The 12,836-nt window shown below is 38.5% G+C and overlaps 1 protein-coding gene across 8 annotated transcripts in view; it reads right to left on the reverse strand.

The window, feature by feature from the left end:
* USH1C (USH1 protein network component harmonin) overlaps positions 1-10,064 on the reverse strand; it is a 54,241-nt gene extending 44,177 nt beyond the window's left edge. For 6 of the 8 annotated variants that reach the window (XM_080405532.1, XM_080405535.1, XM_080405533.1 and 3 more), the window contains exons 1-4: positions 6,344-6,457; positions 5,989-6,056; positions 3,851-3,994; positions 3,211-3,349 (exon numbers count right to left, since the gene is read on the reverse strand). In XM_080405532.1, the coding sequence (XP_080261658.1) occupies positions 3,211-3,349; positions 3,851-3,994; positions 5,989-6,056; positions 6,344-6,412 (420 nt within the window). In that variant the 5' untranslated portion in view covers positions 6,413-6,457. Of the gene's footprint in view, positions 1-3,210; positions 3,350-3,850; positions 3,995-5,988; positions 6,057-6,343; positions 6,458-9,904 lie in introns of those variants that run through there. The other 2 variants (XM_080405534.1, XM_080405530.1) reach the window with 2 other exon arrangements.
* Positions 10,065-12,836: the final 2,772 nt, after the last annotated feature.

Below are 12,836 nucleotides of genomic sequence, written 5' to 3' on the forward strand. Positions count from 1 at the left end.
GTATCATCTCCCTAAAAGGAACACTTACAAAGTTATAAATGCAGCCAAGAGCATATTTTATTTTTTCCTCCCATATAGGAATGAGCTTTCCCCATATAGATATATTTAATACTGCTCTTCGCTGAGCTTCAGAAACAAGATGAAAAGACAGTCTAATATCTTTGGTCATCCTAATGACATTTATGTTACTGACAATGTGACTGATGGTGCATTAGAAATAACCCAGTCCAGGCTGAACTACAGGAGACGTATAGGCATGTAACAAATTGCTTCTCTTTAGGACACTTGAACAGCTTTTTTCCTGAAAAAAAAGTGTCCATATACTGAAGTAATTAATAGTATCACTGTATACCAACCTCCTGAATCAGCAGCATTAAGTCTGCAGGATTGAGCAGAGTAGAACAGTAGCAATTATTTTGTTATTATATAATTACTGTTTCCACTTTCCCTATCAAACAGGGAGATGACAGACTTTCAAAAAATAGCTGCAAATCCAAAATTTCCCAGGTAAAATGCCTATTATTCGTAACTTTTAACATGAGAAATACAATATTTAGTTTCAAGGAAACTGATGGGTTTTTACATAACATAAATGTTTCAAATTTCTCATTTTGTATACTTCTTCCACGTTCATCATTTCATACCAATCTCCATCTCTTTGTATTCAGCAGAATCCCCACAGACATAAGTATCAGAAAGCAGAAGGGGAAAAAAGAATAGTACATTTCTTCATAAAAGGACAAAACACCTGCCTTTTAGAGAAACTGTAGTCAAAAAAAATAAAGTCAAAACTACAAATGCCTCAGTAAGCCTTTATGATTATTCAGTCATTTTAAAGTACCTTGGAAACTACTTCAAGGAGAAATCATGCAAAACGAATTGGAATTTTTTAAAAAAGCAGAAGGACATAGAAGTGATGGTATAATAGAAGATCATTATACCTTTCTCAGATAGCATTTTTGAGATAGAAAATGTGTAGAGATTTAGTTAAATAAAGCAGGTGGGTGAAATTTCAGAAGCAGTTGGCTTTACTGTGAGACAGCAATTTAGAACAATGGACTGCCTGTCAGCTCTTGCTATTCAGTTGGGTTACGAAAGTACCTGGTGCCACCTATTATGAAGGCACTTCAGGCTGAGCTTTAACACCAGGCATCAAAAAATGGAAGTCAGACAGTTACAAGAGCTGCAAAGCACCATCTGCACATATTAATACATAGAATCTAACCCTAACAAAGTCAGTCTCAAGTGTATTTCCCCCTTATTTTCCCTACTTTCTCTACCAAACTCCAACTATGTTCTGAGTTGTTAAGTTTGTACAACCCAGCCCAAAGATCCTTTACAATCCCATTCACTGTCACCAACATGTAGTACAATGGCCTCAGTCACAGAAAGCCAGGAGAGCCTTTTTCTGCACCAAGGAAAAGTTAAAATCGACATCCCTACAGCAGCACAACAACTGAGCATAACTCCTTATCTACCAATCATGTCAAAACGTTAGTCTGCCACAAGCAGAGGAGCAGAGCTGCAACACAGCATTAAGATGAATGTACTAGCATGACAGTTTAAGACAGTGGCCATTAAGTCCTTTATTGCTCAGCATCTTTAATTCCTTCCAGTATTTTTCAAGAGATGTTTTCAAATGCCATACAATTGACTGGTCTGACTTTTTCTCAGTTTCCTACCAGTGGTGGAAGGATGCAGCTGGAATCTCTACTGAGCTGATCACTAGGAGCTTTTGTAGTGCAAACCCTGGGAAGGTGCATCAATGCACTTTTCCAGAGTTATCCACTGGCAACCCCCATGCTTAGAAGTAGGCTACCGACACTTTCAGCACAGTGTTTGTAGTGTCCTATACCACAGTCTCAATTCTAAATAAATACAGAATTTGTGGGGCATATTCCCTGAAATTGTGGGTTTGTTCCAAGGAGTTTCTAAAAGCATCCCGTGAGCCAGTCATGCTTCTGTCCAGAGCAGGCTGCCAGAAGATAGGACTAATTCAGTGGTGTATCTGAAAGGGATATATAGGTTCGAATGCGCAAACAAAAGGGCATGTGCATGTATGCAAACAGAGAGAGGGACATTTATTTAAATTTTAGAAAGTTCTCAGCATCAACTATACAAACATGGAACCCTAACTTGGATTGTCTTTTTGACAGAAGGGTTTTCTTTGTTTGTTTGTTTTTTTAAGCTAAGAGAGTTGTGGGGTTACCCTAAAGCGTATCTACAAAACTCATTAGTTTAAACACTGTAATAATTCATGCCATTCTAACACATTCTTGACTAGTATTAAATATAACCCTTAAACATCAATACTTCCAGCAACTATTTGCACTCAACAAAATAAAATTACCCAGACCTATCAGCCTTTCTAGTGAGAAACAGACCTTTAAAACACCTTATCAGCTTTCAAAGCATAGCAAGATGCAGATGATTGCTACAGCAATTGCTCACTCCTTTCTTCACCAAGATATGTATGAGCAAGAAACATATTAAAACAACCAACCAAGCACTCAAAACTTCATGAACACAAATCACGTAAGTACCGATTAGAAAAAAAATGTGGTTTTATACCTAATTACTTTTTCCAACCTTGTTACAGTTCATTTATATAAAATTTAATCACTCAAAGTGCAATTCTATGCAGTACAAAGGATATTGGAAATCATTAAAAATAGCTTCTCCCTTTCATGCACTTGCATTGCATAAACCAAAACCTCCCATAATTTATACATGAAGTTCAAATAAACACTTAATTAAACAAATTATATCTGTACAAGGTAGAATTAACATTTTTAGTATTTATATGCTGTTCTACATTTAATCAGAATTTGGCAACTTAAAGCTCTCTTCCACAGAGTTAAGAGATCTTTCTTTCCACCTGCTTATATTTGACTGTTGCTGCTCATGAAGTATAAACACTCTAGAAAGCCCTTTTATCTTCAAAAATTATCATATCCCAAGTATGAAAAAACGGTTTACTTATCAAAAATGTTGAAAAGTACAGTTTTAATAACTTGATTCACCATTGGTATAATGGTATTTGCTATGGCACTGACCTACATATTTTATTACAAGAAACAAAAAGCACTTTAGTGCACCTTAGCAATTGCTGTTTCTAAATAGTAAAGAAAAATTTTTAACTGCTTGCTGCCCTAACATTGTAACAAAAAGCTTTTTGTAGCACAGCAGCCATTACCATAATTTTCTTACCTGAAGTCCAGCATTGTCTGCCTGTCCCCCTTTAACTAACTGGGAGATGAAGAGGCCACAGCTAAATTCCACTCCACCTCTTACACTTATTCCAAGTCCTTCAGGATGCAAACGATCCAATCTCACCTCTTTCAGCTTTCTGCAAAAATGGAAGATACTTAACTGTTCAGATGCATAACACATTGTGGCAATAGTAAAAGTTACACATTATTTTTCTCTTGTAATATATAAGCATGAAAAAAAGCAAGCTGACTGAAGTTTGGATGGATGAGTGTTAGCTAAAGCCAACAGATATTTTTCATAAGAAAAGACATATGCAACTGTTGAAGCTGTCTGCTTCTAGAGGGTTAGAGTTGTAAGATTTTTTTATTATTATTAAATGCAGAAAAAATGAGAAAAGTTTGTTTCAAGTGCAAAGTATAATTTTTGATTCCTTTAGCCTTTACCCCTACCAAGATTAAACTAGCTGGCAAACAGTTTAAAGTAGCTCAAAACCATACTTCTAGCAAATATAGCAACAGTGAAATAACTATGCCTACTCTACACAGGTGGTTGATATTTAACTTAGAACTTATCTGAAGACTCAGTCAGTATTTCCTGCTTGTATTTAAGTTAGCTGCATTGTTCTACATTCTCTTACCGTGATCTTTTGGGTGTAAGTTGATCATATTCCACCTGGTGTTTTAATGGGATAAGTGGGCGGATGGCATCAAATAGAGGCAATCTGCTCGGTTCATTAATCACGAGTTTTAGGTCCCCCACAAGCACTGGGAGATTCATAGATCTACAAAAACACAATGACAAAACAAGCACAGGTAATCAACACCCCAACAAAAATCACCATTTAATAACTTGCCGTATAAGTGGCTTCAATACTTGTGTGTCCCTTCAACCTACTAAAAAAAGTTACTTATGCAGATACTGGTTTAACCAAAGCAAAACAGCCTCTGAGAAAGCAAGCCTTCTGTAAGCAAACAGGAACAATACCTACCTTCTTCAAAATAACTGAAATCTCCTATATACTGTCTGTATCTTTTAAGGTCATGCACATCACTTTTACAGGTGACACCTTTAATGTCATTCTCAGAGTCCTGAAAAGATTTATGTAACCATTTGGAAATAACTTTCTAGATCAGATACACCTGCCTATTAGATTTTTGTTTCCTTACTAGTTAGGAATCTTTCTAAGTGAATCTAGCCTACAAGCTCCTTCCTTTCCTGAACTTTGGGGACTGACAAACTTTTGACTCGGGGCATGTGTGTATACGTGTGGGAAATCACAATACTCAGTAGTTTGAGCAAAAACTTGCTTTAAGTTTTAAATTTTTTTTCAAATAAAAATTGAACCCCCATGAACCAATTAACAACATCTACAGAAGTTAAACTGATGTCAACATCTGGTTTGAGAGCTACGCAAAGTAGTCTTATTGATACTGATCAGCACTGAGATAATTATAGGTCTAGAAAATGTACACTGCTGCCCAGCTCCCTAAGGTTCAGTGGAGCTGTTCCTACACAACATCAAGTTAAACTCTGTCTGTATTATTTGCTGTTCCCTCTCTCATAATTTACATTTCCTGGCATACAATATTTCTGAGGCATATGCAATGAAAATAAAGATCAGGAGACACATTACATGGGATTGAGGTCAAATACTTTTGGAAACGCCGTTCATAGTGAAGCAGATGTTAAATGTTAACTCCAACAGCAACTGCACATATTTTTGCCCTGGAATACTTCATAATGTACTCCAAAATAGTGATAGAACATCAACATGTTCACAGAGGCATCAGAAATACTGCTGGAGTCATTGCAATTTCGGAAACTGAAGAAAAGTTACTATAGGCATTGTTCATTTTGTAACTGCAAGAAGATTTTAAATAATTAAGAGCTACTGAATCAACCAGCTTTCCAAACAACAGGCTTTATGAATGGAGAAACAATTAGACAGACCTGAGTGAAACTGAATCAGATATGCAGCTGAATACACCCATAACTATAGTTCAGTGCAAACATCAGATGGAAATGTCTACATTTCACTCAGCTGAGATGCTATTAATTAAAAAATGAATGGAAACAATGCCTATCAGAGCCACTTGTCTATGATGAGTGGAAAATATATTCTCATCTTCTTTGAAAAGCAATGGATTAGAGGCTGATCTCATTTACAACAATACAGGTCCTAAGCAACCATGGTTTAAATCAGTTCAGTAAAAGGATTGGTAATAGGCCTATCACCTTACCATTTTTCCCCATTATGTTGTAATAAGCCAGAGCTGTTAATCATGCCAAACAGATTCCCAGACTAAATTTCTTCAGCTTTCAGATAAAACAGTTGCAAAAATTTTTTTATCTAAATAGCAAAACCCCTTGAACAGCAAACACCAGTGAAAACAATAAAGTGTTGCAAATAAATAAGCATTATTTGAAAATATTAATGAATTTGATTAATGCTCGTCATGTTTCCCAAGAACAGTTTTATCATCCAGGTGCTTTTTTTTGCCCCCCATAAGAAACCACCAAAATCCTTTAAAAAACTGGCAGGTCATAAAACCAAAGGAACTTTATGGGTGACTACAGACATGCTCCTTCCTTGTCTGCAGGCTAGGAAGTCTGCTGCTGTGAAAGTGTAAGATTTCATTACACAGGATAAAAACTATTACTCCAGCTACTTTCTTTATAATACTAGAAAAGATCACTTAAAATCTTGAATATTTTCTCTTTAAATTTAAAAACATTAGAAAATTCTGCACAAACTTATATAAAGCTAGATCTTACTGGTGGTACATCCGCAGCACATCATAAAGGTAATCCTTCTCCGCTTCATTGTCAATTAGTAGATTAACCTGAAAACCCAAGGACATTATTATAAATCTCTGACTTAATAACCACAAATGTTGAACATACAAGATTCTCACAAATTCCTAAGCCATACAGCAAAGATTTTAACAGGGAAAGACTTTTTTTCTCACCTAAAGATAAACACATTTTTACAACAGAGCATTACCTCACAAAAGACTTTCTAAAATTAGCATTATGACAGTTGGACAAGGTGGCAAATACTGATAACATTCTGTATGCTAGATTTCCCCTCAGCAGCATCACTATTACAATAAGATCATATTTGCCTTACCTGATAATCACTGTACTGTTGAATAAATGTTTTCAGAAACCTTTTTGGCCATTCGTTAATATAACACATGCTGTCACAGATAAAACCAGAACACTGAGATGATTATAATCTACGTTCTGTCATATAAACCACTGATTTCAGGGTCTCACTTATAACATTATGGAAACCGCTACACTTCTGCTCCTCTTTGCTCCAGCTCTTAACTGATAGAACTCGCTAGTTATTCTTTCCTCCCCCACTAATAGTATGTTTACTTAAACCAGTGTCATATTACTGTGCCTGCTCTTGGATAACTACACTAAAATAAAGCAGAAAAAACCTCAACCAAATCCAAAAATTCTCATATAAGGAGTTTGATTTATATTCAGTGCCAGGGATCTTACCTGCAGTGCGAAGTCACATCACATAGTTTTACATTTGGACAAGTTTAATGTTTAGGAAAACAACTTACATCTGACCTAAAGGCTAGTATTACTGTGACGTGAAGTCTGAAGACCGATTTGCATACTTAAAGAAACCTTTCTTTCTAGGTTTGGAATGATTTGCATTATATTCTAAAATAAATACATGCTTCATATTCCCTTTGTCCCTTTTGTCTCTCTAAAGCCAGGAATACACCACATACAGGTGGTTTTCTATTACTTGTCTCCTTTGGAAAAAGACACTTCCAAAAATTCTGAAGGCCAAAAAAGCTCAGTGCAGGACAAGACTGCTTGACAATAATAATACTAGTGAGTAAACCAATTTATTCACAGTGAATTTCAAAACAAAAAAAGTCTGCCTTAAAAGGAGTAAAACTAAGTCCAACACCCACTTTTCCCTTCCCCATCAGGAAAAACACAACATATAAATCAGCTTCAGTTCTGGTACGCCAAACTCAATCTCTAGTGATAACTAAGGTACTAAGGTACTGAATGAGTGGTGTCTCAAGGAACATTAAATGTCAAACAAGCACGTCAATCATACACAGCAAAGAACAAAACCATCATCACCTCTTCTCCTGATTGGGAAAGCAACCAGTAACATTACATTTTTCTCACGATATGTTAGCTGATGGACACAACCCCACTCTCTCTCAGGAACTGGAGGACCATATATAAATTCTGGTATTTCTTCTCAGAAAACATTCAGTCTTTCTGTTAGATTCCTGCACTTCTCACACTGCACCAGCAACTTCCTCATCCTCTGACAAACACCCAAGTGACTTCTTATATATTCAGAATTCCACAGCTAGGTGGCTAGTACCAGCTCTCTAATTAGGTCATTCTTTCCTGCTATCTTCAATTCCACCAATTATCACTTCATCTTAGCTACCTGCATCTCTTCACCGTTTCCTTAATTCATTAACTCCTTGGGACGGAGTCTTACTGTAGACATACACTTGACCTAGGCTTATCAACAGCTTCTAAGAGCTGAATAATTTCATAAATCCTAAAAGATCATGCCCCTTCATGTTAAGGAAAAAAAAACTCAAACAAAACAAAAAAAATAGTGGTGACATGGTATAACTTGGATCAAGGAAGTATTTTCTAGAAAAGCAGAGAGAAACTAAAATAACTGCGGAGGTATGGGATAGATGATTTCACAGTTTTTAAACCAAGAATATTAAAAAAAATATCTAGATGTAGTCCTGGGCAGCCTGCTCTAGGTGGCCCTCCTTCAGCAGGGGAGCTGGAGCAAGTGACCTCCAGAGGTCACTTCCAACCTCAACCTTTCTGTGACATTTAAGAGTATCTTCACATTAGTTGTACAAATTACAGTCCTACAACATAAATAAAGAGTTGCTCATGCTCTATTTGTCACTATATAAACTGCACTGTTTTTCATAGCAATTAGTAAGGAGTCATCACAAAAACTGCACCTACATATAAAAGAAAAATAAAATCTGGCAACAAGTCTATTCTACCGAATAAACTCCTACAGAAGTTGTGGGGAAAAAAGCCACACTTTTTCATGTGGAAAAAGTTCAGATTACAGTAGCGCACTACTACAGCGCTAGCCCAATCTATCAGCTTTCAAAGAATATTATCAAATTCCATTTAAGCTACGCAACCTTTGAAAAAGTATTGAAGAAAATGGAACTGGCCAATATATCTGTATATATTACGTATTTTGCATTGCTGCATTGCTGCTTGGTTGATAGAGAGAACTGAATATAATTGCTAAGAAAAAAATAATATCAAAGTAGCAAACATAGGAAACTCATATCCTGTGGCTGAGAATCTTCACTGATTTGATACAGAAAAAATAAGTATCCAAGACATTAAAATTGCCACAGAGGCCAAAAGAAGAAAGATGATACAAAATAAAGACCTGTGTATCCTCTAACTCAGATAAGCTTCCACGGAAATACACACCTTACTTACCCGGCACCAAGAAACACTGACAATAAGTCTTACGTTATCAGGGGTGGGACTAGAAAGATTTGTGAATTATAGCAGCAATAAAAAGGAAAAGGTTTAAAGTTCAAGATGGTAACCATCTGCCTAGGAACCAGAGTCTTTAAAGATATGTTGCACAACCCACTGTTGAGTTATACAATAATAGGTAGCAAGACAAAAATAACTTGCTAGATGGCTATGCTACAGAGCATCCAGGTCCTTAATAGTTATGAACTTCAGTTTGTCATATAGGTAGTTTTTTGTGGCCTCTCTACTTCATACTAACAATTCTTCAGTTAATGGGTTTATTTACCAGGTGATACTTCTATAAAACACAACGTTATGCTACTTTGAAGAAATTCCATTCCCTAGCTGACAAAAAACCCAGAAACCCAATACAAGACCAACCACAACCTCCTCCACAAAAAAAACCCAACCACAAAACTACTGGAAAACCTTAGTCTGAGAGAGTCCTAAATGGCTATACAAAGACACCTCTTAATGGGTAAACCAATCTTCCTCTCCTTTTCCTAAATAAAGGTTTTGGAGCTTGCTTTGCTCACACTATTTGGAACTCTGCTGAGCACTTACTTAACAGGGTAAATGACAAAATGACCTGCCAGGCACACTGAGTTGTTCCATGTATCAAACGTGTTTGCACATGACTGCACATGCACAATTGCGCTAGGGAGTATTAAGGTGGAACTAAAGTCTTCCGAGCAACCGCTGGCACCACGCAAGAGCACAAATGCGAACTGCCTGGGCCTGGACTTCAGCACCTGCACTTTTTTTTACCTTCTCTGAACTGGCTACAACATTTTTTACGTGATGTTAAAGTAAAGTAAGTTGTATCAAGCCCTGAAAAAGCTCATGCATCGGGAAATGTCCTTCCTCTTCTCTCTCTCTCTTTTGAAGGGTTTCTAAGTTTTACAGCCACCCTCTCGCAGGAGGCTGCCAGCCGCTTTCCCCCCGAGCCTCCCCCTCGCCCGTCACTCCCTGGCGCTCAGGCAGCGCTCGGCCACGGGCAGCGCGCTCCAGGCCCTGCCGCTGCCACCAGCCGTGCCCCAGCCCGGCGCTTCGCCTCGCCGCAGGCCCCCGCGGCGCCGCTCTGCCCACGGCCGGGGCTCGCCCCGCGCAGTGGCCCCGGGTGTCGGCGCGTCCCGCCGCCCCGTTCCCTTACCTTGTGGCGGAACTCACGAGCCACACGGCGCTCCATGCTGCGTGGAGCGGCGCGGAGCGGCTGCGCGGCGAGGCCGCGCCCCGGGGCGGTGGGAGGTGCGGCCGCCCTTGGCCCGCCACCGCCTCCTGCACCCCGGCCGCCAGCCCCCGCCTCGCTGCTTCAGCGGCACGACCACCCCGCTGCCACCCCAGGCTTTGGTTGTTTAAGGTCTAAGCAAAAAAGAAAGAACAAGTCAAAGAAAACAGAAAAGCCGCCCCCGCCCCACGATGCGTTACCTGCCTGGCCTTTTCCCTGAGATTACAGCTGGTGATTCTCACAGAGCACAGAGCTCGCATCCAAACTTCTCTCCTGGACCTGTAGGTATGTATGTCACTAGCTCTACTAGTTAAAAAAAGCACGAAGATGTGAAATGTAAAGCATACTAACACCTGGAGGGAAAAAAAAATAATTTTCTTCAATAAATTGCTCTACTGCAAATAATCTCATTTTTTCTATTTTTAGATAAGCAGGGTAAATCTGACTTATCACTAAGTCATCACTTATTCACTATTCACTAACAGAATATTGTTGCTTACAAATACTCTCTGAAAGTAACTGCCTAAGAGCCAAGCTCAGAGCACTTGCAACAGAATCTATTTCAGACTAATCTCTTTCAGGTTATTTTGTATTGGGCTGGTTCTTCACCCACTTTCCCTGCTGTAGTACACAATAATAAAGACTTCTGTAATCAAGGCTGTGAGCAAGCGCAGGAGACCTGCTAACCTATGTCCTTTACTCTCCCCGCAGAATCAGCCTAACCCCCATAACGCTGGAGAGAATGGGGTTTACGGAAGCACAGGTAGCTTACCTGCTCCTCCTTCCAGTAGGATAGAAACTTGTATGAATACATATAAAGGCATGATAAAGAAATTCCATACTGCCAGGTACAAACTGGAAGCTGTTTTGTTATTTCTGTGTGATAACCATTGTAAGCTACACCAACTCCTTCAGAAATTTCTCTCACCTCTCTCAGAAGATGGCTTTGCCGTATGAGAACATTTCAATGATATGTACATTAGCCATTTCTCATATCAGATGTCAGGAATAAGAGAAGAATGCATTTTAAACCTGTGTACACATACAAAACATGTTTTCAGAAAACAATTTTATCTTACAAGTGCAACTACCTGTACACAAATCATTTGTCTTCTACCAAAGTTCCAGTACCACACAATACTGAAAAGCTATTCTAGCCAAGCATTAGACACACAGCTATAGAACTTCTCCCCTGCATATGCAAAACAAAATTGACTTATTTTTGAAAAGACAAGGAAGGAGATACATGAAATTTAAAGGATCCATAACATACTATGTATGTTTCCTTTAAATTTACATATAGAACAGTCAATGTTATCTATCAATTGCTTGTAGAAGACTTCATAGGAATAGATCTTTTACAAGCCGAAAGTTACTTACATTTGAAAGAAAGTAATTTTTTTATCATACAGATAAATTTTCCAGGAGTCATAAGCTCCTCCATGTAGTAAATATTGTGGAATTAACTTCATTTGGTGATGTGAAACTGCTCTGAACCATCAGATATATGACACACCACAGGAAATTTAATTAACTTGGTGGGATGTCTGCTCTGTTACAGGAATTCCTGTGCTTGGCTGTGCATAAATACAAAGCAAACAAACTGACACAACTATCCCATGCCCCAAACCTGGAAATTTGATAATCAGTAAATTTACAAGATGATTCAGAAGTTTCCATTACTTTAAATATTTCATATTAAAAGATGGTACAATTATGACTTTATTAGTTGGGGATAATGAAATCTTTCATAGCAAGAAATTAGATTGCAACTCAATTGGCTTTAAACCTAGTTTCAGTTATTGTTTGCAACCTGTGGCATTAATGGAAAATTAATAAAGTGAATAGTTCCCATTTCATAGGCAAAGAGATACATTAAAATGTGTGTTGTGTAAACTGATTCCTGTTGCTTTTGATCTACTTTCTCTACTTCCATTAATGTAACCTGGATCAGAGAAAGTGCACCAAAGCCAAGCGCATGGTGCATTCAGAGTAGATGGGCTGAGTACAGAGTACAGGCTGAGGCTAGCACATAATTCTAAAAATCTGTTTGGGGTTGTTGGGAAAAGGCTGTGCTGAAGTTATTGTCTCTTCTGTCTCACTTTCTTTTCCCTCATACACATTCTCCTTCCAGCATTTACAGGAGAGAATAGAATTCTCAGTGAAAACATCGCTAGTTTTCCATCATTTCATTAGAAATGAAACACTTGTTGCAGCAAGAAATACAATCCACAGGGACAAATTACAAAGGCAGAAAAGGGATCTTTTTAATGACTTACTGTTAACAGACTTCCCAAAGCAGTCAGAAAAAGCCCCTTTTCATCGGAGACAGTTTCTCACCTGGTATGGGCAGCTTCTAAAGCTTCTGTTATAAGATATGCAAACCTGAAGACTGATGCAGAGAGAGGCAGCAGCAGATGGGAAAGGGAATAGAACAGAAGAAAGGTAACAGAGGTAGGAAGAGGAAAAAAGGAAACAAATAATGGAAGGAAGGTAAAACAGATAGCAAATTTAATACAAGAAAGAAAGCAAGCAAAAAAACCAAACCACCGGGAAAAAGGTCCACAGAGAGCTACAAATTCAAAAGCATGAATTTATAGTAAAAAAAGTTCTCAGAAGCTATCGAAGTAATCCACACGCATTAGCTGCACGCTGAACTCGGTTCATATCTTACTCGTGCCTTTCGTTACTCAAGTTCTGACACCTGTTTGACTGGGTCGGAGCTAATAGCCCGTGTTAAGCATCAGCAGCGCCTGCTGCCCCTCAGCACAAGCGGGCAGCTTGCTGCTAGCCGGCATTTCAGTCGTGGGACAGCCCTAGCAGCAAAGCCCCGGGTTTGTTCACCTTAGGGGCGAGG

The sequence above is a fragment of the Falco punctatus genome (genome assembly GCF_963210335.1).
Source record: "Falco punctatus genome assembly, chromosome: 10".
NCBI classification, from domain to species: domain Eukaryota; kingdom Metazoa; phylum Chordata; class Aves; order Falconiformes; family Falconidae; genus Falco; species Falco punctatus.